This window comes from Leptonychotes weddellii, chromosome 10 (assembly GCF_054177405.1).
Source record: "Leptonychotes weddellii isolate Sample4059 chromosome 10, ASM5417740v2, whole genome shotgun sequence".
NCBI classification, from domain to species: domain Eukaryota; kingdom Metazoa; phylum Chordata; class Mammalia; order Carnivora; family Phocidae; genus Leptonychotes; species Leptonychotes weddellii.
Window position 1 is genome coordinate 19,673,023 of NC_138378.1, and position 27,004 is coordinate 19,700,026.

The following is a 27,004-nucleotide window of genomic DNA, read 5'->3' on the forward strand; positions in this document are numbered from 1 at the left end:
TGCCTTTGGCTCAGGTCATGATCCCAGGGTCCTGGGATCAAGCCCCGCGTCGGGCTCCCTGCTTTGTGGGAAGCCTGCTTCTCCTTCTCTCACTCCCCCTGCTTGTTTTCCCTCTCTCGTTGTGTCTCTCTCTGTTAAATAAATAAATAAAATCTTAAAAAAAAATTACTTTTTTTTTCTTATTGAAAGATTAAACTATCATGTAAGTAAAAGGTGGGATTGGGGGAAGGGCAGGATCTCCTAGACATCAACCCAGGCAAGTAAACATGCACTAGATAAAATTGTAAAATCTCTCTCCCCTCACAGCTTCCCCCTCCTTCCTGTCTCCAAGCTCCTTTTCTATCCTTTTTCTATCCCTCTCAGGAAAGGATCTAATGAACTGGTTGTTATGGTGGACATGATTAATAATGCAAGTTTTAATGATCTTAACTCTTCCAGGGATGTTTGCTTTTTAACAAGGTAGAGCTCTCTCTCTTTTTTTTTAAGATTTTATTTATTTATTTATTTATTTTTTAAAGATTTTATTTATTTATCGTAGAGAGAGAGAGCGCACAAGCAGGGGGAGCGGTAGGGAGAGGGAGAAGCATGCTCCCTGCTGAGCAAGGAGCCCAATTCGGGACTGGATCCCAGGACCCCGATTCGGGACTGGATCCCAGGACCCTGGGATCATGACCTGAGCCGAAGGCAGATGCTTAACCGACTGAGCCACCCAGGTGTCCCAAGATTTTATTTATTTATTTGAGAGAGAGAGAGCAGGAGAGTACAAGCAGAGGGAGGGATAGAGGGAGAGGGAGAAGGAGACTCCCCACTGAGCAGGGAGCCCAACGTGGGACTCAATCCCAGGACCCCAAGATCAGGACCTGAGCCAAAGGCAGACGCTTAACCAACCAAGCCACCCAAGCACCCAAAAAGGTAGAGCTCTCAAGCCAAATGCATGAATCTCTAATTGAGAAATGTTAGGCATTACTGAGCAGAATGGAGAGAGGAGATATTTGGAAATGAGGCTGGAGGTGATGGTGGGGAACAGAGACTTTCCTGTCATCCCAGAAACCATATCATATCAATTGCTTTCCCTACCTCTTCCCAAACCCTTGTCAGAAAACAGCAGAGGAAAAGGATTAGAAAGGGTAAATAACAGCTGCCTTCTGTTACACAAAACACAGAGGAAGTGATGGATTCTATTCTTCCTGAACAATGGTGATGACTTCCCACCACAGAACATGACTGAGTGCCAGTTACTGAATGATTTAGTGATGTCTTCTATACTTTCTCTCACCCTGTAGAGTTTATAGTCTGATGTCCAAGGAAGATGTCACTGGTTTAAAATGGTTCCTATGGATACCAAAGAATCTTTATGAGGGAGCTGTCACTCCCTCCTTCCCCCCCCTTTTCTTTTAACAGAGATGGTGGTGTGAATATAGCAAGGGACATTTTTAAAGGGAGTAGAGATATGGGAGGAGGTTACAAAGGAGATGGAGCCGAGAATCTAGAAAGGATGCCGACCTGTGAATGAGACAAAAGGTAGAAAGTTGAGACGGTGTAGAAGCTATATCAAACATGGAGTCCAGTCTTATTGGCCCCTCAGACACTGGTTTTCAGTGAAATCTTGCCCCAGACCACTTCAGAAGACCACAGTCAAAGAATCTGTCTCTCCAGTCACTCAAGTATATACAAGAGGTCACAGTTCTACTTACTCCATACAAGAGTGTATCTCCCAAACTTTTGTCTTTCTTTTTTTTTTTTTTTTAAAGATTTTATTTATTTGTCAGAGAGAGATACAGCGAGAAGAGGGAACACAAGCAGGGGGAGTGGGAGAGGGAGAAGCAGGCTTCCTGCTGAGCAGGGAGCCCGATGTGGGCCTCGATCCCAGGACCCTGGGATCATGACCTGAGCTGAAGGCAGATGCTTAACAACTGAGCCACCCAGGCGCCCCAAACTTTTGTCTTTCAACCACCCACCAACCAAATCAAACCTACTAAATCCTGCTGACTTAATCTCTTTTTTTTTTTTTTAAGAATTTATTTATTTATTTGACAGAGAGAGACACAGCCTGAGAGGGAACACAAGCAGGGGGAGTGGGAGAGGGAGAAGCAGGCCTCCCGCGGAGCAAGGAGCCCGATGCGGGACTCAATCCCAGGACCCCGGGATCATGACCTGAGCTGAAGGCAGCCACTTAACGACTGAGCCACCCAGGCGCCCTGCTGACTTAAACTCTTGGTTGTGTATCAGATGATCTTAGGAAATCACTTTTGTGGCAAAAAGGCCAGGACACTAAAAAGGAAAAGAATTTGTAGGCAGTTCAAGTATTCTGACCTTAAAATTAAAGAAATTTATTTTTCTAGGAAAGACAGGCTTTTCCTCTGCAATAAGCCTTGGTGATTTCAAAAAAAATTTTTGTGTTCTATTACTGCCCAGATTATCATTTCAGTTTAAGAGCCCACAGAATTATAAAGTCTGGCTAACCAATCCCACTGCATTAAAAAAATTTTTTTTTCTCAAATAGGCATTGAGCCAAACACATTTCTACAACTTCCTTTGTGGTACTCTGTTTTAGAGCTTTAAATAATCTTGTTAGAATTTTTTTCTTTTTTCAGATTTCTAAGCTAAAAGTCCTTTGCAAAACTATTTTCATCAACTGAATTATTAAAATAATTAAAAATGGCATTTAAAAAGTTATAAAGGGGTCTTTTAATTCAGAACTTCAGAACTTTTTGCTACTTAACAATTAATGAAATTGTTATAGCGTTCTGGTTGTTGAAAGAACCTCTTAAGACGTTTGAAATATTAATATCATAATACCGCCCAGGCCTTGTCACCACCAAAAGTGAAATAAAAACATGAAATAGATTGGGGTCCCTGGCTGGCTCAGTCTGTAGAGCATCTGACTCTTGATCTGAGGGTCGTGAGTTCAAGCCCAATGTTGGGTGGTGGAGCCTACTTAAAACACACATACACACAAAGGAGCACCTAAGTTCAGTTGGTTGAGTCCCTGCCTTTGGCTCAGGTCATGATCCCGGGGTCCTGGGATCAAGCCCTGCATTGGGCTCCCTGCTCAGCGGGGAGCCTGCTCCTCCCTCTCCTTCTGCCCCTCCCCCTGCTTGTGCTCTCTTGCTCACTCACTCTCTCAAATAAATAAATAAAATTTTTAAAACACACACACACACATGAAATAGACATAAGTTAAGTGGTTTTGCCTTGAAACAGAATCAGTAAGTGACCACATCTGAAAATAATCTCAAGATATTTACTTCTGCATGATTCCTTATGTGAAAACCCTGTACCTCAACACTTTAATCAGAATATTAAATCAGGATTTATTTGGAATTAAAATGGTGTGTACAAAGAGAGACGTTCAGAAAACATTTTGGGGGGCACCTGGGTGGCTCAGTCTTTAAGTGTCTGCCTTCGGCCCAGGTCATGATCCCAGGATCCTGGGATCCAGCCCCACCATCGGGCTTCCTGCTCCTTGGGAAGCCTGCTTCTCCCTCTCCCACTCCCCCTGCTTGTGTTCCCTCTCTCGCTGTGTCTCTCTCTGTCAAATAAATAAATAAAATCTTAAACAAAAAGAAAAAGAAAACATTTTTGTTTTTCTTGGTTTATTATAGATTTAGTAAAGTGGTAATGCATATGTGTTCAAAATTCAAAAGTTACAAAATATTCCCAGCCATCCACTTCACCTCCCTGAAGGTACCATGCTACCAGTTTCTTTTATTTCCAAGATATAATTATGCATTTATGAGTAAATATGTGTATTCTCTTCCCTGCTTTTTTCACAAATTATAGTATTCTATACACCTTGCACTTTCTACACCTTGCACTTTCCCTCCTTAATATCTTTGAGATTTTTCTATATTACTCCAAAAAGTGTTTCCTCATTCTTTATTCCTGCCCAGTATTTCATTGTATTTTTATAATAAAGGACACTTAGGTAATTTCCAATCTTTGGCACAAACAATACTACAGTAACTACAAAAACATATGTATTTCACACAGGGTCAAGTGTGTCTTTAGAAGAAAATCCTAAAAGTTGAATTGCCAGGTTGAAGGATATGTCATTTGTCATTTCAAATTAAAATATTGCCAAATGACTTCCACGGAGGTAATAACAGTTACCCCCCAGTGATGTAAGAGCTTGCTTTTCTCCCTACATCCTTGCCAGCACAATATGATATTCACTCTACAAATATTTATTGGATTCTTGCTATGGGTTCAGGCATTGTTCTAGGTGATTAGGACACATCAATGAATAAAATAAACCAAAATCCCTGCCCTAGTGGAGTTTATATTCTAGCAGAGGAGAAAAACAATATAATGTATAATAATAAATAGTATAAATAAACATAAAATCATATAGTATGTTAGAAGCTGGAATATGTTCTGGAAAAATGATCAGGGTCTAAGGAATCAAGAGTGTGGTGGCTCTAGGTTTCATTGGGGTGATATCTGAGCAGACTTGAAGGAAGTGAGGGAGTTAACTCTGCAGACCTGGGGAAAAATTATTATTGGAAAAGAGAATAGGCATTTCAAAAGTCATAAGGCATTAGGGTTGCCTAGGGTATTCCAGGAAGCACAAGGCCAGGATGACTAGGGAGGGATGAAAAAGCAAAGGAAGGCAGAGGGAAATGAAGTTATATAAGGGACCAGATCCAAATTCCCTGTGACTTATAGGCCATGACAAAGAGTTTGGCTTAACTCTGAAATGGGGAGTCACTAAAGCATTTTTAAACTTTTGGATTTTTGACAACTGGATAGGTTAAAAAAATGTTTTTTTCAGTGGTTTAAGTTTGCATTTTTTTTTCTTATTAGAAAGGGTGAGCACCTTTTCCTGTCTTAAATGCTATGTTATTTCCTTTTCTAAGTATTCAAATCCTTTCCTCATTCTGAAGATGTTTGTTAGTCTTTTTCATGTTGATTCATAGGAACTTTTATATATTGAGGAAATTAGCCTTTGCTTTGTTACTTTAGTCACAAATTCAGTTAGCATCTGAAATGGTCTAACTACATGGATTTTTGCTTTTGCCTGTTGCATTTCAAACTTCAGGGCCATAGCAATAATAGTGTGATTGTATATGGAAATTAACTCATGATTCTCTATTCCTGCATCTTATTTATTTTTTGAAATCAAATAGAGAAAAGTCATTTCTGAAATGACAAAATGCCTAGAAGTTCTCGGGTGCAATTTTTAATTAACAGCTAATCAATAAAAACAGGTAATAAAAAATATCTTAAGTATCATAGCATACATACATGACACTCTGTTTCCTTTATTTTATAGCATACATTTATTTATTAGGGTGATCTTTGGAGTAAGTACAAAGTTCAAAAGATACCAAAGATACACAGAAAAAGGTAAATTTTCTTGTTCCTATCTCACCACTATTGAATTCCTCTTCCTTTAAGTAACTAAGTTTCCAATATCTTATGTATCCTTCCAGAGATATTGTATATGGATGCATGTGTATATATAATCTTTAGTCTGTTTGCTCTAAATGGACGCATTCCTAATCTCAATTATTCAATATAAATTCATGCATTTAAGAATCAGCTATACTGGGGCACCTGGGTGGCTCAGTCAGTTAAGCACCTTTGGCTCAGGTCATGATCCCTGAGTCCCAGGGACTGAGCCCCACAGCAGGCTCCCCGCTCAGCAGGGAGTGGGCTTTTCCCTCTGACCCTCCCCCCTCTTGTACTCTCTCTCTCTCTCTCTCTCAAATAAATAAATAAAATCTTAAAAAAAAAAAGAATCAGCTACACTGACGAGGATAACATGTTTTAAGATGTGGAAATAAAGATTAGAGTCGGTTGATTCTGGTGCAGTAGGAAAACAGTGAAGAAATAGTAATTTATAATTGTTATTTGTATGGAAGTGTCACATAAATTTTTCCCTCATATTAGTTGTGTAATTTAGACATTATTGTTACTGCCATTTTACAGATGAGGAAACAGGCTCAGAAAGGTTAAAGAACTTGCCAGAGGGCATAAAATTAGCTAGGACTTAAACTCATGTCTCTTGATTCTAATTCTCTACTTTCTTTACTAGTTCCGTAAGGAACAGCCTTAGCTATTTCAAAGAAGGAAAATATCAGTCTTTCTAAACTGAATGAGGAAATTGAAATGAGGAAAAAAGCAACAGAAATAATCTCACCAAGACTGTTTGCTATTGCTGTCTTTGAGTGTTACATACATCTTTCTTATACAGGTTTGACTTTTCCACCAGAATCTTCTGCTTAGGGCTAATATCTGGGGTGGTTTTTAGCTAACAATGTTCAGTTTTCCATCCTTCCTGGGATTAAGGGGGAGCAGAGACTTTTTTTTCCAGAGGTGGATGACAACTTTATTTAAGAATGTCATTCATAGACCATTTTCTTTTTTCTTCTTTTTTTTTAATTTAAATTTTGTTAGTTAACATATAGTGCAATATTGGTTTGTGGAGTAGAATTCAGTGATCCATCACTTACATACAACACCCAGTGTTCATCACAACAAGTGTCCTCTTTAATACTCATCACCTGTCTAGCCCATCTCCCACCCACCTCCTTCCATCAACCCTCAGTTTGTTCTCTATTGTTAAGAGTCACTTATGGCTTGTCTCCCTCTCTCCTTTTTAAAAGCGGGAGCAGGATTAATCCAGGTATGTATGGATTCAGGAAACAAAAATGATCATAAGTTTTGGTCCTAGGTAGAATTATGTCTGTGTCAGTACAATCTGTTAAAGGAAAACTTAAAAGAAAATGCTATCCTGAAATATCTTCCTGTGACCAAATTGAGTGCCGTAGGTATAGATTTTTATGAATAAAGTCCTTAGAATTACATTTTTAAGTTAAAATGGGCTTTTCAGGGCCTGATTTCCGCAAAGTGTAAAGGAAGAGGAGCAAAAATTACTTAATTGTCCTTGTGAGTAGGACTGGCATTACTTTCCTGGTAGGGACCCCGCTCAAGGACCACCACTTTAGTGTTTCTTTTGAGGACCAAGAACAGTAAGAATGATGAGGTCAGGTCTAGCCCCTCCCCCACAACTATAACTGCTTTTTTTGACAGTTAGAAGGTTAGATGAGTGGTTTTTCATTAGAGGAACATGTGCACACCAAGTACCTGCTTAGGCATAGCAAAGATGAGGGATAAAAAAAAAAATGTTTTTGAAAGAATTTCAAAATGAAATAGCCATGCTGGGAAAAGCAACCAGAACTTTGTTGCACTTTCTTACACTTACTCTGTGGCTTAGAATTGTTTATATTTTAAATTACATTTGGGAGGGTGTGCACTAAAATCTTTTTATTTTTGGAGCCTCTAAAGGCCTTAATCAGGCTCCGGACGCATGCTCTGGGAAACTCTGAAATATTACACCACAACAGGGAGGCTAATTAAAGAGCCTATCACACAATGGAATGAAAATAGAAACAACCTTTAGGATGTAGCTGGATCAGAAAGGAAAGGCAGAGTAAATGTTTCACTACCCATACTTTTCTATTCAAAATTCAGTTTAGTGTTAAATGGGCATACCACTGGATAATAAGAAAAAATAAAAACCAACATGAACCCTGATAAAAAAGTAGGGATAGCATATTGATGAAAGAAAAAAAAAGCATGCAGGTGAAGCTGGATCTGGACAGACGTGTCCTTGATGCTGAGCTGCCTAAATCTGATTCAGTTGTAATAGTGTTAACCCCTGAAGGTTTCTGAGAAAGAAAGTGACATGATATAAATGCTGTTTGAGAAAAACTAGTCTAGTAACTAAATATAAGATGGATTGGAAGAGAAAACATAAAATGTTGAAAGATAACTAGAAACCTGGTGGAGGAGGAATCCACAAGATTTAGTGACTAGCTGTAGAGGATGAAGGAGCTGAGGAGTCAGTGATTAAGAGGAAACCATGGGCTGGTATGGGGGCGGGTGGTAGGGGGAGGTTGGTGACTATGGCAGTATTATTTATTGAAAACCAAAGACATAGTTTAGTTACACTCCAAAAGTGGGGGGGGGGGGTAATACTGCTTAAATAATGCTTTATTTCATAAGAGAAATGAGGGAACATAAGAGTATTTTCCTTTTATCTTGGCCTCAATGCCAAGCCTGTACTTCCTAACAATTCAATTCAGGAGACTCTGAGAATTACAACATGGCAAAAGGAAAAGTCATAAAAGTAAGTCACTGATTTGATGTAAAAGGTTGCAGATCAGGTGAATCACAAGATAGGAAATGAAAGTAGAAGGCCTTACACAGACAGGATATGACTTACTGAAAATCCAAAGTTAGAGCCTAGATCCAGTCCTGAAGAGAAGGAAAATGTATAATGTTTCTCAGTTTTTGTTTGCTGGATGACATTTGAGAGGGGCTTCTTTTGTTCTTGGATCATTTTTAAGCCAGCAGTACCCCTCAGTTCAAGTCTGGATGATCTGAAAATCACAGCATAGGAAGAATCAGTATCTTGCACATAGCAGGCATTCAGTAAACATTTGTGGAATGAAGAAATGAAGGATTTTCAGGACTCAGTACGCATGAAGTGTGAAAAGAATCAGGAGAATCAAATCCAGTAGCAAAGAAGAAATGGGCTAGAGTCCATATACTGCAACTCACTGAAAGCCAAACCACTATAGAAATAAAAAATGGGGCAGTGAGTCTCTGGTTTGGTTTGGTTTATAATTCCTGAGAGCTCTTTCCTTTTATCTTGGTTTTGTTTCAAGGTCAGAATCACCCTCTGCAGTTCAGTATCTGGATAAAAAAAAAGAAATTGGTTAGTTATGGCAGAGGCAAAAAATTTGAGGCTTCTCAACTCTTGTGATCTTGTCCAGTTCCAGCTATGAAAGCCAGAATCTCATGGGGCAGACTTAGTTTTACTCTATTTCTCCCCAAAATTTCCGACCATAACGTTTGCATTTGACAGACCAAGTGATATTTCTCTTTTTTTTTTTTCCAAGTGATATTTCTCAACGGTTGTTCTAAATCTTTACCACTCTCAAATCCCTACTGCATGTTACTCTATTTTGCACTCAGCAGAGCACCTAGCAGTTCTGCTTAATCTAGATGTAAGGTGATAACCTTCCAGACAGGAGCTACCAAGAGGAAGGCCAGGCTCTGGATTCCTGGCTTGGCCACCTTTTCCAGGGCCTGGCTAAATCAATAATCTCTTTATCTTCAGTCTCTCTCCACCTGCTCCTGTCCCTGATTATTCACATACCTGTGTTTCCCCTATGCTAGAAAATTCCTTTTTCCTCTCCACCACCAAACTTCTTAGAAGCTTTTACTTCTTACTTCCAACTTTCTGACCTTCCTCCCATTAGCGCCTCAGCCACAGTAATCTGGCTTTCGTTCCCACCGTGCTACAGAAAACTGCTCTGGCAAATGTCACTAACAACATATGAATGATAATATATGAGGTCTTGTTTGAATTTTATTTGAATTCTCTGCAGTGTTGGGCTCCATGGAGTACTTCTTTCCCAGACTCTGAGATACCACTCCTTTATTTTTATACCTGTGTGGACAGTTTAACTCATTCATTCCTCAAATTCTGCCCATCTCTGAAATGTAGGTGTTTCTAAAGGTTCTCCCCTTGGGTCTCTTCTTATGCCAACACACTCCCTACCTGCTCCCTTAGCCTCAGGTATTGCCTGAATATTCCCAAATCCTCATGTCCAGACTGTCCCTACTCCTCTCAAATAAGCACAGGTTAATTAGAAAACAAATGAGCCACTACAAGAGGGACTTCACCCATGTTATCTCCACTAATCCTGACCTTTCTTTGCTGACAGGGAAAAAAGGAGGAAGGATGATAAACCCTGTTACAGACCCCTTGGCATGGGAGATAGACCTCCCCTCAACTACCCATACCAATCCTCTAAGTAAATAAAAACTAATGGGAGGAGAGTCTCTGTGCAGACACTATGTGCCAACATCTCCCCAGAAAATAATGAGATGGTCCTAAAGTCAACTGCAGTAGTAGCTTCTAGAAGGAAGAAGAGTTGGAAGTGCCACATGGGTGTTTCAGTTTGATTTTGAATTTGGAGGGTGAGAGGAGTTTGAGTCTTTACTCATTTGAGACCCAGCTTGCACCTGGTTCCCCAAGTCCCACCCCTCTCCAAGTGTGGACAATGTAGAAGACTGGGAAATTGCCAGGAGAGAGGAGAGAGGGGCTACCTTCCAGGATCCAACAGACTCCTCTTAAACTTCCTGCAGGCATCCCAAACACAACGCTCTGGAACTGATCTCATCCTTCTGCTTCTACTCCCATTCTAGTTAACAGCATCACCTTTCACCCTCTTGACCTAGATGAAAACTCCTGTTGTTGGGGACTCTTCCCTCTCTAGCAGTGCCCCATTCAGTTCTAAGAGACCTCCCTCCAGACTGGCTCCTTTCAATGCTGGAGCAGCCCCTACCATCTCCATACCTCTAGTCTCTACCTCATCCAATCTATGTGTCCCACTGTAGCCAGAGGGACCGTCCCAGAACATTATTGCTCATTCATCATTTCCTTTCATTAAAACCCCCACTGATAATGTCTAGGCTTTTAGTGAAGTATAGGAGGTCCTTTGCAACCTACCTTGACCTGTCTTCCATTTTCATCTCTGGTGACTCCTTCCCTCATCCAAGCATCAGTGGGCTCTTTGTAACTTTTCAAACATACTTTGTTAAGTACTGAGTGCCAACTATGAGCCAGGCACTAATCTAAACTTCTAATACAGTGAACAGGAAAAAAGGCCCCTGCTCTCTTGCAACTCTCATTTTAGTAGGAAGAGCCAGTGAATAAACAAGATAATTTCAGATAGTGATATGGCATTATGAAGACAATGAAATGGAGTGTTGTGGGGGGTGGGTCAGCTACTTTAGTGCTCAGGAAGGGCCTGAGAAGGTAACACTTATTTGAACTTGAATGACAAGGAGAAGCCAGATAACCAAAGACCTGGTATAGAGTATTTGGGTCCGTTTGATCAGCATGTGAGAAAGGCCTTGAGGCAAGAACTAGCTTGGCAGCTTGGCATTTTCAAGGTTCCAAAACAAAGCAGTGAAGCTGCACCTTATTATACACTTGGGTGGGGGCAAGGAGGTGAGGCCAGATCACAGGGGCCCTGTGGGCCATCAAAAGGAGTTTGGATACTATTTTAAGGGCAAGAGGAATCTACTGAAAGATTTTGAATGAAGGGGTGACATGCTCTGGATCACTCTGGCTCTTCCCGGAGAAGGGGTTTCAGTGGAGCAGAAGGGTAGGTTTGGAGACCAGTTCCATGCCTTCAAGCTTATGCTCAGGCCATTCCCAAGCCTGGAATGACGGTCTTTCCCAGGACGGTTCCCAGGCTCCTGGGAGCTGATTACTGCAGAGCTTTCAGCCCAGGTCAAGCCTGGTTTGCCTCACCAACCCTACAATCATTCCACAGACCACCCACTGGGCGCAGGGGACAGAGTCCTGAGGCCTCCCGCTGTCTCAGAGACACTTTTTTCTGTTCCTGCCTCCGTCTCCTAACTCAAGGGGCAAGTCTCAGACTATGTTTGGCGGGGCAGTGACAAACGCAGTCCCGTGGGTTAGTGGTACAAAGGAGGCTTCTCCCTAAGATGACCGAGGACACCTCGCAGTAGGCAGCCCGGCCCAAACCAAAGACCTGGCGAGACCAGGGTGGCGCCGCGGGCGTCAAAGCAGGATATGGACTACAATTCCCAGCAGACTCTGCGCGCGGCTGCCGATCCTTCCGCACCAACTTACTCCGCTGGCTGTGCCCACCGCTGCCCGCCAAGGACCAAGCCCAGGTTTTTTTCTGGAACCGAGGTCCACTTTCTAATCACAGTTCCAGAGAGAGATCACTGAGTGCCCTGGAGGAGAAACGGACTTTTTTGAGGAGACCCGCGGATGCAGACCATCGGAGAGACGTCGTTCTGAAGCCACCGACTTTCGCGCGCTTTGGCGCGGGTGCTGGTGGGTAGCGCGCCCAGGAGGGAGAAAGGAGCCTGGGGGCTGTGACCGCGGCCTGAGGGGATGTTCGAGGACGAGCCCCACGCTGAGGGGGCAGCGGTGGTCGCCGCGGCCGGGGAGGCGCTGCAGGCCCTGTGCCAGGAGCTGAACCTGGACGAGGGGAGCGCGGCCGAAGCCCTGGACGACTTCACCGCCATCCGGGGCAACTACAGCCTAGAGGTGAGAGGCGGCAGGTGGGGCGGCCGGACCGACCCCCGCCAGGCCCCACCCCCGCCCCGCCCCTACCCCACCCTGTGGGGCGGTGGGAGTTTCCCCACCGGGAAGGGTCGCTGCCCCGCCGGGCGCCGCCGAGTGCGGAGCTGGAAGGGCGGGTGTAGACCCGTCTTCCCATTTTCTTTCTGAGGCGGGAAACCGAAGTCCGGAAGAGGAGCGGCTTGTCCGCGGTCGCACGCCCCGCGGGGGTCCCGTAGACTCCAGACCCGCTTCCCGCCGAGCGCCGCAGACATCACGATAGCGCCCGTAAATCTGTTAAAAAACCAAATGCCGGAATGGTAAAAGCTGAAGTGAATTGTAGTGCCGACACCACCGCCCAGCCCTTTAAGTATGTCATCTCACTCCGTTCTCGCCACAACCCTGGGAACCCGAGCTGTGATCGCCGTTCCACGGGAGCGCCTACGCTACGTGCCCAGGGGCGCGCGGTTAGTGGTGGAGCGGGGCCGAGGAGTCCGGGCCTTCGAACCGCTCCACCCTGCGGCGTCACCCCGGCGGGCGGAGGTGTGGGCTGCTCGCTTTGATGAAAGCCGTCATCGGCAAGTGGGGCTCAGCCCCAGCCTCCTCCGTCTCAGTATCTTGATTCTTAGCGCAGCTCCTGGCTCTGAATAAAACAAGCGTAGGCCGTCATTGCTGGATTTTTTTCCCAACCATTCTCGCGTGGAGTCCTCCCAGCAGCCCTGTGAACGTGGCAGGGCAGTATGATACCTGCTTTCCGGGTAGTAATGTCAAGGCCCAGAGGACTGTGCTGCCCAGGGTCATTCTGCTAATTATAGGAATCCAGTGTAGAGGTAGCATTGCGATGGGATTATTTCAGCATACTACTCCAGTAGCCTTAAATTCAGAGGCTTTCCTGCATGATCCAAGGGGCCTGGACTCACTGACTCGCCACCCTGTGAAATAATTAATTGCTGGGTTCAGAGTCATGTAGTTAGATATTTGGAGTTGAGTGTTGAGAGGGAAAATACCTAAGAGACGCTCTTATTTTTTTTTAATAAAGATTTTATTTATTCATTTGAGACACAGAGATAGCATGAGCAGGGGGAGAGGCAGAGGGAGAAGCAGGCTCCCCGCTCAGCCAGAAGCCTGATGCGGGGCTCGATCCCAGGACCTTGGGATCATGACGGGAGCTGAAGGCAGACGCTTAACCATCTGAGCCACCCAGGCGCCCCTAAGAGACGCTCTTATATGTCTCTGGGGTAGGACTGGGTAGACTGGATAAAGGGCAGCGACCTGCACCCATGGGTGGCATGACTGGGCTGAACGAAGAATAGGAAAGTGAGGGAGATTATGAATTATGGCCACTCAATGAAAACAAACTAATTTTTAAAAGCCTGAGAAGGCGTTTCTGACTTCCCAAGTCCTCTTTTGATCTGTCATTGAATAAACATTTACTGAGTGCAAAGTGTAGTCAAGGCATTAAACTAGGCACCTCTTTCAAAAAAAATTTTAAAGATTTATCTGTTTAGAGAGAAAAAAGAGAGCACGCAGTGGGGGAGGGGCAGAGAGAAAGTCTCAAGCTGACTGTGCTGTTAGCCAGGTACAGGACTTGATCCCAGGACCCTGAGATCATGACCTGAGGGGAAACCAGGAGTCAGATGCTCAACCAACTGCCCCACCCAGGCACGCATCAAATTCTTGAATATACCAAGTTTCTTCCCACTTGCATGTTTTCTCCATGACATTCCCTCTGCCTGGAAACTTTTCCCTCACTCCCTACAACAGGCAGATTGAAGAACTAAGTCTCAAGAACTAAGTCAACTAGGTGGAGTTGATCAGGACATCTTAAATGTTTGATTTAGAAAGCACAGATGTGTGAATTAAGATTTGGTGACTGTTTATTCTGTCCCAAGTCTTTTATTTTCCTCTTCTTTTTTTTTTTTTTCCCCTTCGGTTTGTTTTGGTGAAAGGCTCTTGGAGTAGGTATTTTCATATATCTACTCTTTCTTAAGCCTTCTCCCCAGCTCCTACCCCTCTCAGTATACCAGACAAGCTTCCACTTACATTTCCCCCTTGCCTTTCCCTCTCCCCTTACATTTTGGTGATTCGCCATTTAACCAATTTTAAGTCTCCCTCTGTGAATCCTCCGACCTCTATTCAAAATCGGTTACTCTACTATATTCTCTCACACTTTATCTTCAATTCTTAAAGCATATATCTCAACAATTAAAGATAACCATTATTTGTTCCTTTTCTTCACTCTAGATTTGGAATTACTTGAGGTCAGAAACCATCTTTCTACTTCTAAGGTCTAGCATCAAAGAATTTAAATAATATAGTTGACTTTTGGGGGCGGGGGGAAGGCAAAAATACCAGTACTTAAATTTTCTCTATCTTAATGGTGTTTTCATCTAGTAACCTGTATCCAATAGCTCTCTAATACTTGGATGCTATTCCCCAAAATTTGTTAATCAAAGCTTCTAAAAATACTCAACCACAAGCTTATATGCCTCATTTAATACCTTGAGCAAATAAGACTTCTCGCTACATTAGGGTAGTAACACTGGGTTTTAATTCTATTGGTGGTCACCCATTTCTGTCCTTCCCTTTTGGATTATTACAAGAAATCTTTCAGTGTTTTTATTCTTTTAGAGACTGGTCTTAAAGAGGCTCTGCAGAACTGTGCTATAAGATTTGTGTCTAATTCTGAATCCTTAAATTACATAAGTAGTTCAGTGGTAAAGTCATGAAGTGATTCTAGCTTGACGATATCTGAAGTCTAAAGCAGACAAGTGTTGAATTTACCAAATGTTACCTTTTTATACCATTGTAAATTGAGATATCTGCTGAAATAGAGAGGCTTACTTACTATTTTAAAGATTGGATAAATCCCCAAATTTTTACCTCACAAAGATGGTGGTCTTCTTTATGTTGTACAAGATAGATATGAACTTTTTATGTGTGACTCCTTTGCCAACTTTCTACTCTCTTCTTTGCTTTCTCTGTCAAACTGGTTAAAAAAGAAACATAAAACTGAAATGGTGGAAAGGAACTTAAGCATCATCAAGGCCATGACTGGTGTTTTCAAATCAAGAAAGCTAATGCTAAGAAATTTTAAGAGCTCTTTCAATAATATTGGATTTGGGGTGTAGGTGAGAGATCTATTTTTAGATTAATGCTGATTTAGCATCTTACACAGGACTGAGAATAAGAGTTTTATACTCATTACTGCAAAACTAAGCTTTGTGACCTTGGCAAATATCTTCACCGCTCTGGCCTGTTATGTACATAATGAAAGTAAGACCATATAGTTCTAAGATCTTTTCTGGTTCTAGAACTCAAACATTTTAACATAATATATTCATTTTGCTCTTTGTCTTTTGCCTGCCAGGGAGAAGTTATACACTGGTTGGCATGTTCATTATATGTAGCATGCCGCAAAAGCATTATTCCCACTGTTGGGAAGGGTATCATGGAAGGAAATTGTGTTTCACTTACCAGAATACTGCGTTCAGCTAAACTAAGGTAAAGCACTTTGATTTTTCAAACACTCTTTTATACATACTAAACTTACTTTTAGAATTTAATTTCTGTGTAACTCTATTCCATTTTAAGTTTGTTGTCCTATAGGTATCCCTTTCCAATTCTCATATTCTTCCATTGCCTTTCTTCCTCAAATTCTGACTTCAGCCAGAGGCCTCTATACTAATCTTTTTAATCTATAATTTTTTCATTATTTTTTTAAAATTTGGAAATAATTTCAAGCTTTTAGAAAAGTTGCAAAAATAAGGAAAGCACAAAGAACACCCATATACCCTTGACCCAAATTCACCTATTATTAACACTTTATTCCATTTGCTTTGTCATTTGATCTTTCTCAAATAATATTTTTTTCCTCAACCATTTCGAAGTAAGTAGCATGCATTATAGCCCTTTACCCCTAAATACTTCATTGTATATTTAGATAACTACCACAGTTATCAACTTCAGCAAAGTTAACATTGATACAATAATCTATCATCTCTATTCTAGTTTTATTAGTTGATCCAATAATGGTCTTTATAGCAATTTTTTAAAAGAATATTCCAATCTAGGATTAGGGACTATCTTCACTTATCATATCTGTTTAGTTTCCTTTAATTAGGAATATTTCCACAGCAAGAATATAGTCCACAAACACCCCCAACCCCCTTTTTAATAGATTAGTCCTCATTTTGGATTTGTCTCATGTTTTCTTATGATTAGAGGCAGGTTATACATCCCCAGATAGAAAACTACATAAATAATTTTGTGTCCTCACTATATCACATCTGGAGGCATGATATCCATGTGCTTTGCTTGTGTTAATTTTGAGTATCTGCTCAACGTGTTGTCCTGTTTTTCTGCTGTATAGTTAATATTTTTTACCGTGCAACAAATAAGCAATCAGTGGGTCTTAGTTATAGCTTTTACTTGCTCTAATATTAATCATATGGAACTATTTGCCTGGATACAAAACAAATGGAGTGATCCAGATTTGGATAGGTGGTAATGTAATCTGTTCCTGGGTTTTTCACCCATGACAGAACTATTTGAGGTGGTTGTCAATTTGCTGTCCTGGGTTTTCAACATAGAAGACAAACTTTAAAAGACCTATCGAGGGAGATCAATTAAGTTTCAGTTCATGCTAAATTAAAAAAAAAAAAGTCTCTCAGAACAATTTTAGTTTGCATAAGTGGAAAAATAATACATTCAAGACAGTGTTTAAAACTTTAATAAATAGGGCGCCTGGGTGGCTCAGTTGGTTAAGCGACTGCCTTCGGCTCAGGTCATGATCCTGGAGTCCTGGGATCGAGTCCCGCATCGGGCTCCCTGCTCAGCAGGGAGTCTGCTTCTCCCTCTGACCCTCCCCCCTCTCATGCTCTCTCTCATTCTCTCTCTCAAATAAATAAATAAAATCTTTAAAAAAAAAAAACTTTAATAAATACCAGTTTTTGTCATTGATGATAAAAATAAAATGAAAGTGTAATTAAGGGGCACCTGGGTGGCTCAGTCGGTTAAGCGACTGCCTTCGGCTCAGGTCATGATCCTGGAGTCCCGGGATCAAGTCCCGCATCGGGCTCCCTGTTTGGCAGGGAGTCTGCTTCTCCCTCTGACCCTCCTCCCTCTCATGCTCTCTGTCTCTCATTCTCTCTTTCTCTCTCTCAAATAAATAAATAAAATCTTTAAAAAAAAAAAAGTGTAATTAAGATTGATGGAGTTCAGGTAATTTTTTTAATTGAGCAAAACCTCCCTCTTCATTGTAGTATAAAATAATCTGACTTTTTTCTATCAGTGCTTCTCATCATTGACCATATAAAATTTTAAAATCTTTATAATATTAGGTTGTTGGGGAAACCGAACAAAAAAAGAATAACTTAAAATTTGGAGCAGTATAAGCACATGATAAAAATTTCAGATAATGGGGGGCGCCTGGGTGGCTCAGTCGTTAAGCGTCTGCCTTCAGCTCAGGTCATGATCCCGAGTCCTGGGATCGAGCCCCACATCGGGCTCCCTGCTCGGTGGGAGGCCTGCTTCTCCCTCTCCCACTCCCCCTGCTTGTGTTCCCTCTCTCACTGTGTCTCTCTCTGTCAAATAAATAAAATCTTAAAAAAAAAAAAAATTTCAGATAATGAAACATTCTGGAAATGGATGGTGGTTATGATTGCACAATGGGAATGTACTTAATACCACTTAATTTACACTTAAAAATGGTTAAAATAGTAAATTTTATGTTATATATACTTTTACCATAATTTTTAAAAAGGTTCACAAACTTTCAAATAATACAGAATGTTTGAGAGTATAAAGATGTCCCTTTCTTTTCACTCCCCAGAATTAACCACTTAAACAGTTTACTCTCAATGTATATATATATATTTTTTTTAAGTAGGCTCCACACCCAGTGTAGGGCTTGAACTTACGACCCTGAGATCAAGAGTCACAGGCTCCACCGACTAAGCCAGCCAGGCACCCCAGTAAACTCTTAAGCAGAAAAAAAATCTGTTTTTCAGTATTTTAGTTGTTTTTTTAAAACATAAGTGAGGGGCACCTGGGTGGCTCAGTCGTTAAGCGTCTGCCTTCGGTTCAGGTCATGATCCCAGGGTCCTGGGATCGAGCCCTGCATCAGGCTCCCTGCTCAGCGGGAAGCCCGCTTCTCCCTCTCCCACTCCGCCTGCTTGTATTCCCTCTCTTGCTGTCTTTCTCTCTGTCAAATAAATAAAATAAAATCTTTTTTTTTTTTTTTTAAGATTTTATTTATTTGCGCGAGAGAGAATGAGAGAGAGCATGAGAGGGAGGAGGGTCAGAGGGAGAAGCAGACTCCCTGCTGAGCAGGGAGCCTGATGTGGGACTCGATCCCGGGACTCCAGGATCATGACCTAAGCCGAAGGCAGTCGCTTAACCAACTGAGCCACCCAGGCGCCCCTAAAATAAAATCTTAAAAAATAAATAAATAAAACATAAATGAGATCATACTATATGTATTGTTTTGTAGTTGCTTTTCTTACTTTATATTCTGGTAATTCTTCCATATCACCGTAAGTAGCTCTTCCACACTCTAGGACTTAAGATGTAAGGATGTTTCATATATTTACCCAACCCCTTATTGATGACCATTTATCCAATTCTTTGTGATTACAAACAGATCATTGTGAAATGTATTTCAGATGAATGTAAATAAATGTAGATAAATTCCTAAAAGTGTACGGATGGGTCAAAAGATACCTATTTTTTAAATGTAGACTGATATAAATTTTTTTTGCGTGTCAGATTCTTAACTACTAAACGAGCATAGACTGGTATCATCATGTTCATTCAGACAAATAAAAAAGAATTGCAAGTGATGTTATTTTCATTGATTTATAATAATTTGGGCTGTTTGCAAAATTTCAACTTTAAGTATAATTTTAAAGATTTTATTTATTTATTTGACAGAGAGATAGAGAGCACAAGTGGGCAGAGTGGCAGGCAGAGGGAGAGGGAGAAGCAGGCTCTCCGATGAGCAGGGAGCCCGATGCGGGGTTTGATCCCAGGACCCTGGGATCATGACCTGAGCCGAAGGCAGCTGCTTAACCGACTGAGCCACCCAGGCACCCCTAAGTATAATTTTAAATGATTATTTAAGATCTTTATAGGTAGGGAAAATACCCATCAAATATTGCTAATAAATCATACTGCAAAATAACAAATAAGTGCAGATTATAGATGTACATGTAAAACTAGCAGATTTTTATTGAGTATTTACCTGTGTGCTAGGCACTTACTATGTGCTATGGGTTTGCTTGTCTTTATTCATTTAATCCTCACAGTTAATCTCATGAAATAAATCCCATTTTACAGATAAGGAAACCTAGTCACCTAGAGCTTAAATTACTTCCCAAAGATGATATACCTAGCAAGTGGCAGAGCATCCCACATCAATGCTGTATTATATATGTATCTACCCATAAATAGTAGTATGTCTGCTTTGAACTGTATTTATTATTCAGCTTCAGTTTGCGAAAAAACCAAAGCAACTTCCAACTTAAAAATAAGTTTGAACTGGGACACCTGGTGGCTCAGTTGGTTAACCGTCTGCCTTCGGCTCAGTTCATGATCCCAGGGGCCTGGGATCTAGTCCCGCATCAGGCTCCTTGCTCAGCAGGGAGCCTGCTTCTTTTTTTTTTTTTGTAGAAATGTACCATTTTATTATTACAAAGATTCTCACGAAAATGAAAATAGTATCTCAAAAAGAATACTAGACTACCAGTCTCCACCTGCAGAATTGGGCGAGGATAGAGGGCAGGCAGTGGGACTTCCTTGGCTCACATGGGGCCAGTGGGAAGGCATGATAACAGAACCAATCTAAAAATGGCTGATGTTACCTTAAGGAGCCTGATTGGGGGTGGGGGGTCCCTGAAGACCCAGCCACTCCTTCTAGAAGGGAGCCTGTTTCTCCCTCTGCCTGCTCTGCCTGCCGCTGTCCCTGCTTGTGCTCTCTCTCTCTAACAAATAAATAAATAAAATCTTTAAAAAAAAAAAAAAAACAGTTTCAACTAAAAATTTCTTTTGCTATTAAGTGTAATATTAAAAAGTAGTATCTGTTGTACAGTTTGAATTTTTAATTTAATAAAGAAGTTGTCTGCATCTCATTGTTTTAAGTATTGAGAAGTAATTTTTCCACAAGTTTTTCAGTAACTTATGATTTAAATCAAGGTAACATTCATTCATTATTTTCATATTATAATAGAACCTAATGAATATTTCATTCATGAAAAATTATTTTTCATACATTTTAATTGGAACATTGAGGATACAAAATTTTTACAAAGTGATTTTCTTTTTTATCTTTTGAGCACCATTAAAATTCAGTAGTATGCTGCTATTGGGACATACTCCCCATATTTACCATCCCTACTCTATATTTGTTTTCGGGGTGTGTGTGTGGTAAAATATACATAACATACGGGCAACTGGGTGGCTCAGTCAGTTGGGCATCTGACTGTTGATTTCAGCTCAGGTCGTGATCTCCAGGTTGTGGGATCTGGCCCCGTGTCAGGCTCCCAGCTCAGCAGTGAGTGTGCTTCTCTCCTTCTGTCCCTCCCCCGACCTGTGCGTGAGCGCGCACGTGCTCTCTCTATATATAAATGAATAAATGAATCTTTTTTTTTTTAAAGATTTTATTTATTTATTTGACAGAGAGAGAGCACAAGTAGGCAGAGTGACAGGCAGATGGAGAGGGAGAAACAGGCTCTCTGCTGAGCAGGGAGCCGGATGTGGGGCTCAATCCCAAGACCCCAGGATCATGACCTGAGCCGAAAGCAGCCGCTTAACGGACTGAGCCACCCAGGCGCCCCAATAAATGAATCTTTAAACAATATATATATGTAAAATTTACCGTCTAACCGATTTCAGTGACATTAAATACATTTACATTGCCATGCAACCATCACCGCCATCATCTCCAGAATTTTTTCAGCTTCCCAAGTTGAAATTTCATAACAATTAAACAATAGCTCCTTCTCCCTCCTAGCCCTTGGCATTTATCAGTACTTCATTCCTTTTTATGGCTGAATAATATTCCATTGCATGGATATACCACATTTTGTTTATCCACTTATTAGTTGATGGATACTTGAGTTGTTTCCACCTTTTGGCTATTATGAATAATGCTGCTATGAACATTTGTGTACAAGTTTTTGTGTAGACATATATTTTCATTTCTCTTGGGTATATATATATGAATGGAATTGTTGGGTCATAGGGGAACTCTATGTTTAATCTTTTGAGGAACTGTCAGATTGTTTTCCAAAGTGACTACACGAGTTTACGTTCACACCAGCAGAGTTTGAGGCTTCCATTTCACCCATATCCTTGCCAATATGTTATTTTCTTTTTTATCATGGCCGTTCTAGTGGGCATGAAATGGTATATTCTATTTCCCCAGTGGCCAGTGATGTGGAGCTTCTTTTCATGTGCTTATTGGAGTATTCTTTTTTTTTTTTTTTAAGATTTTATTTATTTATTTGAGATAGCGAGAGAGCATGAGTGGAGTGGGGGGGGAGGGGGAGCGGTGGCAGAAGGAGAGGAAGGAGCAGGCTCTCCACCGAGCAGGGAACCCGACTTGGGGCTCGATCCTAGGACCCTGGGATCAGGACCTGAGCAGAAGGCAGACACTTAACCAATGAGCCACCCAGGCGCCCTGGCGTAATGTGTTCTTTACAACAGAATTCCAATGAACAGAATTGTTTTGAAAGCTATGAAGTTTACTTTGCTGCTTATTTTACTTTAAAAAATCAGACTCATAGGTGAAGTAATAATAATGCTATAATTTTTTTTGTTTCCAAACATTCTGATGTACTTTGTTCCAAGTTAGAACAGCAATCTAGGAATAGCAATAAATACAGTGGGTTTATATGGGGATGTATTAGTCAAGCATCTTGTTTATAAAAAACAGATACCAACTACTGACTTTGGCTAACTTAAAGAGAAAAGAAATTTACTGAAAGGATATTGAATACCTGACAAAGTCTTTTTTTTTTTTTTTTTAAGATTTCATTTATTTATTTGACAGAGAGAGACACAGCAAGAGAGGGAACACAAGCAGGGGGAGAGGGAGAGGAAAAAGCAGGCTTCTTGCCGAGCAGGGAGCCCAATGCGGGGTTCGATCCCAGGACCCTGGGATCATGACCTGAGCCAAAGGCAGATGCCCAATGACTGAGCCACCCAGGCGCCCCAAATACCTGACAAAGTCTTTAGGATGACTTGAGAAAATAGACTTGGAAAACATCAGGGAACAAAATGAGTCTGGCTAGAGCCAAAAAGCATATCACAAGAATTCATCTAACAAGGACAGGACTTACGTGGCCAGCAGTGCCATCCCTGGACGTTGCCACTGTATTTGTCCCTAATAGCTGAATATTGCTGTTGATCCTCCTGTAAGAATTTATCACTTGTTCAGTTCTCTGCACCACCAGCTCCAGATTCAAAATCCCGAATATGTATCAAGAACCTCAGGTTTTATTCCTTTACCCTAACTTCAGTGAAGCTGATCTATCTATTAGACAGCAAGATTCAAAACTGGGGAATTCCTCAAACAAAGGAAAGAATTTCACATGCTGAGCATCCCTGCCTCCAAGACAAAGTCTCCTATAAGGAGTCCCTATAAGGCAAAAAAAATTCTTTTTTTTTTTTTTTAATTTTTTTGTTTGTTTTATTTATTTATTCATGAGAGTCAGAGAGAGAGATAGAGAGAGGCAGCAGCAGAGGGAGAAGCAGGCTTCCCTCCTAGCAGGGAGCCCGATGCGGGACTCGATCCTAGGACCCTGGGATCGTGACCTGAGCCGAAGGCAGACGCTTAACCATCTGAGCCACCCAGGCATCCCGGCAAAAAAAATTCTTGTTGCTGTTATTGATAAGAATCTTTTAAAGAGACTCTTAGATTCTCAGATTTCTATCAGCATATCTGGAGTTTGAATACCTATGGATAATTAGCTGACGATGTCTTCCATCACCTTTTTAAAAAAAGTATCATTCTGGGGCACCTGGCCGGTTCAGTCAGTATAAAGCATGCAATTCTTGATCTCAGGTTTGTAAGTTCGAGCCTCAGGTTGGATATAGACATTACTTAAAAATGAAATCTTAAAAAAAAAAAATTATCATTCTGTATATAATGCTAGACACTTAAATGAACTTTAACACTACAGATTTTCAGTCTAAGACCATACTAACATGGGGACATAAAAAATGTACCCATAATTGAATAAGCCAGAAAGGTGGAATAATAATCTATTAAGTGATTTTCTGGTTATGTACTACCTTCTTCATTTATATTTGATGGTGGAACCACATACTGGAACACAAACACTTGAATTGTATTCCTAAACTAAAACTGTCTGGTGCTTTGTGATCAACTTCCACAATCCACTATTTGGGAGATTCTGTCTGTCCTCAAACTAATTTTGTGAACTCAGTCTGTTGACATTTACTTTGTAATACATATACAAATTATTGTCTAGGTGCTGTAGGGAATAAAAGAAGTAGATAGGTACCATCACTTCATGCATAGGAGAAGACATTTATGTAATGACTACTAATTCAAAATCTATATTCCCATAGTGATTCTGGGAGCTGGAGTAATTTCATAGTACTTGGGAGTGAAGTTTTTCAGTTGCCTTTTTTTTTTTTTTTTAATAAATTTAGGCTTTTAAGTAAAGATTCTTTTTTTTTTTAAATAAGATTCTTAAGATTCATAGGCATAAATAAAATGTTAACTTGTCCATTATATGGACTCACTTTAAAGTTGCTTTTTTAAAATAAATAAATAAATATAGTTGCTTTTTTTTGTTTAGTTTAATACAGTTTTTTAGTAAAATGAAGAAGTGGATGGACATGTCAAACCTGCCACAAGAATTTCGTGAACGTATAGAAAGGCTAGAAAGAAATTTTGAGGTGTCTACTGTAATTTTCAAAAAATTTGAGCCAATTTTTTTAGATATATTTCAAAATCCATATGAAGAGCCACCAAAGTTCCCACGAAGCAGGAAGCAGAGGTAAGACCCTTAATTGTTAAATAATTGACATTAAAAAAATACAAATTATGCTATAAACTTTGGAAATTTGCATTTTTAAAAGTCTGCTTTTTACCGGAAGTATCCATTTGCAAAAAAATTTAAGTTTTTAAAAAACCCATTTATAATTACTATATCTGGAAATTCAGGGTAATATTTTCACTTATTTTTTTTTCCACTTATTTTTTATGGTCTGATTATTTCATGCAGATTAGAAAGATTTATTTATTTAAGCCCATTTAATGAACCATAAATTGTCCTTTGTGAATGGAATTTTACATGTAATTTGACTTTACTGTTTGTTATTTATATTTGCTGTTTCAATTTAAATGACAATGTGGAGTGATATTTAGCAAGTTAGTCTGTTAAGAAGTACATTTTTTCCTTTCTAGGAGGATTCCTTGCAGTGTTAAGGATCTCTTTAATTTCTGTTGGACACTCTTTGTTTATACTAAGGGTAAGGTGATACTTTCAATAATTTTACATTTCTGCTGTGGGAACTTGGTGTTATTTGACATGAGAGGTTTCTGGTCTTTGTGTCTTTTTTTTTCTTATAAAGGTAATTTTCGTATGATTGGAGATGATTTGGTAAATTCTTACCATTTACTTCTGTGCTGCTTGGATCTGATTTTTGCCAATGCCATTATATGCCCAAATAGACGTGACTTGCTGAATCCATCATTTAAAGGTAAGACATTATTTACTTTTGAAAACTGGTCATCAGTATTTTAAAAAGTTTTAAAAGTTGACCATATTCTTCTAACCATTTCCTTTTGCTCTTGATACCTTATCAAACTAGGTTTACCATCTGACTTCCATACTGCTGACTTTAGGGCTTCTGAAGAGCCTCCCTGCATCATTGCTGTACTGTGTGAACTGCATGATGGACTTCTAGTAGAAGCAAAAGGAATAAAGGAGCACTACTTTAAGCCATATATTTCAAAACTCTTTGACAGAAAGGTACTGTACTTATAAGTGAATGGCTAAGATTTTTAAGGGTCAGCAGTGAAAGCCTCAAAGGAAAAAACAATGTTTTAAGCAAGTTCTCAGCATTATAGGACTCGGGGTCGAGATTTCCAGGTTTCAGTCTCTGCCATGATGCAAAATGCTGTGATGCAGAATCGCCCTATGATCTTTTGTAATGCGCAAAACTGAGCTGTTAAAGATTGTGACCAACTATATGTACTGTCAATTAAATGCACTGGCAGAGACCGCTGTAAGAGATTTTGATAAAAGAATTATAAGGAACAGAACATTGGAGTAAGCCTGATAAAGAATCATGAAAAGCAGAAGGTCGGGGTAAATTAATTTACTGCCACAATTTTGAATAGCTTCTGACTATTTACTAAAGATGGGATGATGTATAACAACCATAGCTTTAATTCCATATAAATAGAGCAGAAAATCTTATAGTTTTGTAGCCACTTGCAGGCTACCTGCATGCATTCTGGATTTTTTTCTCAGTAATTTACTTAGCTATTTCCATGTTTATGAAATGGCTTGTTCCTCTTGGTCTCAACTTCTTACCTCCCCAACATTGAGCCATTTAATCCAGCTAGTACTTGAGTTTTCTCTTTGGTAAAAGAAAAAAAAAGGGAGGGATTAGATTAGGTCATCACTGTGGTTCCCCTCTTTGTAGATAATATGAGATGTTTCTTCAGGCATAAAGTCTTACCTAACTGGGTGGTTCTTCTGTTACACAAATTTTTGTATCTAGTTTTATCTTCCTGTGTGTGTGTGCACGTGTGTGTGTGTGTGTGTGTTTGTGTGTCTGTGTGTATCATGGCTCCTTATCTGTATGTTAAACATGTCCAGCAAAGTAAATTTTGGAGGGAACTCAAGGATTATCTTTTGTGCTCTGCAAAAGCAGCACACTAGTGGCCCTGGGGTATAATGACCATACATCTTGGTTTGCCTGGATTATCTAGGTTTTGGTTGTTGTCTTAGCATAATTATTATAGCACCTCCTTTCGCTCCAAAAGTATTCTAGTTTGGACAGTCGTCCTCCTACTCACGGGCTGCAGATGTTTTGTTTGGCCTATGTAGAGTGTTCTTTATTTTTATTTTATTCAATTTTAATTTACATATAAAAACTTTATTTTTTTTTTAAATTAACTTTTATTTATTTTTTTTAAGATTTTATTTATTTTTTGACAGAGAGAGAGACACAGTGAGAGAGGGAACACAAGCAGAGGGAGTGGGAGAGGGAGAAGCAGGCTTCCTGCCGAGCAGGGAGCCCGATGCGGGGCTCGATCCCAGGACCCTGGGATCATGACCTGAGCCGAAGGCAGACACTTAACGACTGAGCCACCCAGGCGCCCCATAAAAACTTTTAACCAACTGAGCCACCCAGGCGCCCCATAAAAACTTTTAATATGAAGATCTCTCTCAAGGGGTGCCTGGTTGGCTTAGTCGGTTAAGTGTCCGACTCTTGGTCTCGGCTCAGGTCTTGATTTCAGGGTCATGAGTTTAAGCCCCATGTTGGGCTCCACACTAGGCATCGAGCCTACTTTAAAAAAAAAAGGGGGGGGGAATCTCTTTCAAAAGTCAGAAGCTATGGCAATACAGGGTTGAGATTTCTACATGAATTTCTGCATGGGTAACTGTTGTCAGGCTAAATGATGGCCACCTCTTTTAGGATGGGAAGTATGATTTCTATCCTCTTAATTTAGATATGTTGAACCCTGACCACTGAAGGCATTTGAGTTTGCAACCCTGATGGTAGTAATCTAAGAATAGTGTGGGTGCATAGAAAATATTATAAACAGGGGCACCTGGGTGGCTCAGTTGGTGGAGCATCCAAGTCTTGATCTCAGAGTTGTGAGTTCAGGCC

At 40.5% G+C, this 27,004-nt stretch overlaps 1 protein-coding gene across 5 annotated transcripts in view; it reads left to right on the forward strand.

Annotated features, from left to right (window-relative positions):
• The first annotated feature begins 11,666 nt into the window (after nt 1-11,666).
• RBL1 (RB transcriptional corepressor like 1) overlaps nt 11,667-27,004 on the forward strand; it is a 56,926-nt gene continuing 41,588 nt past the window's right edge. For 2 of the 5 annotated variants that reach the window (XM_031028543.2, XM_081832824.1), the window contains exons 1-6: nt 11,667-12,112; nt 15,495-15,628; nt 23,953-24,153; nt 24,564-24,628; nt 24,731-24,859; nt 24,971-25,131. In XM_031028543.2, coding sequence (XP_030884403.2) covers nt 11,957-12,112; nt 15,495-15,628; nt 23,953-24,153; nt 24,564-24,628; nt 24,731-24,859; nt 24,971-25,131 — 846 coding nt within the window. In that variant the 5' untranslated portion in view covers nt 11,667-11,956. The remainder of the gene's footprint in view (nt 12,113-15,494; nt 15,629-23,952; nt 24,154-24,563; nt 24,629-24,730; nt 24,860-24,970; nt 25,132-27,004) is intronic. The other 3 variants (XM_006733645.3, XM_081832826.1, XM_081832825.1) reach the window with 3 other exon arrangements.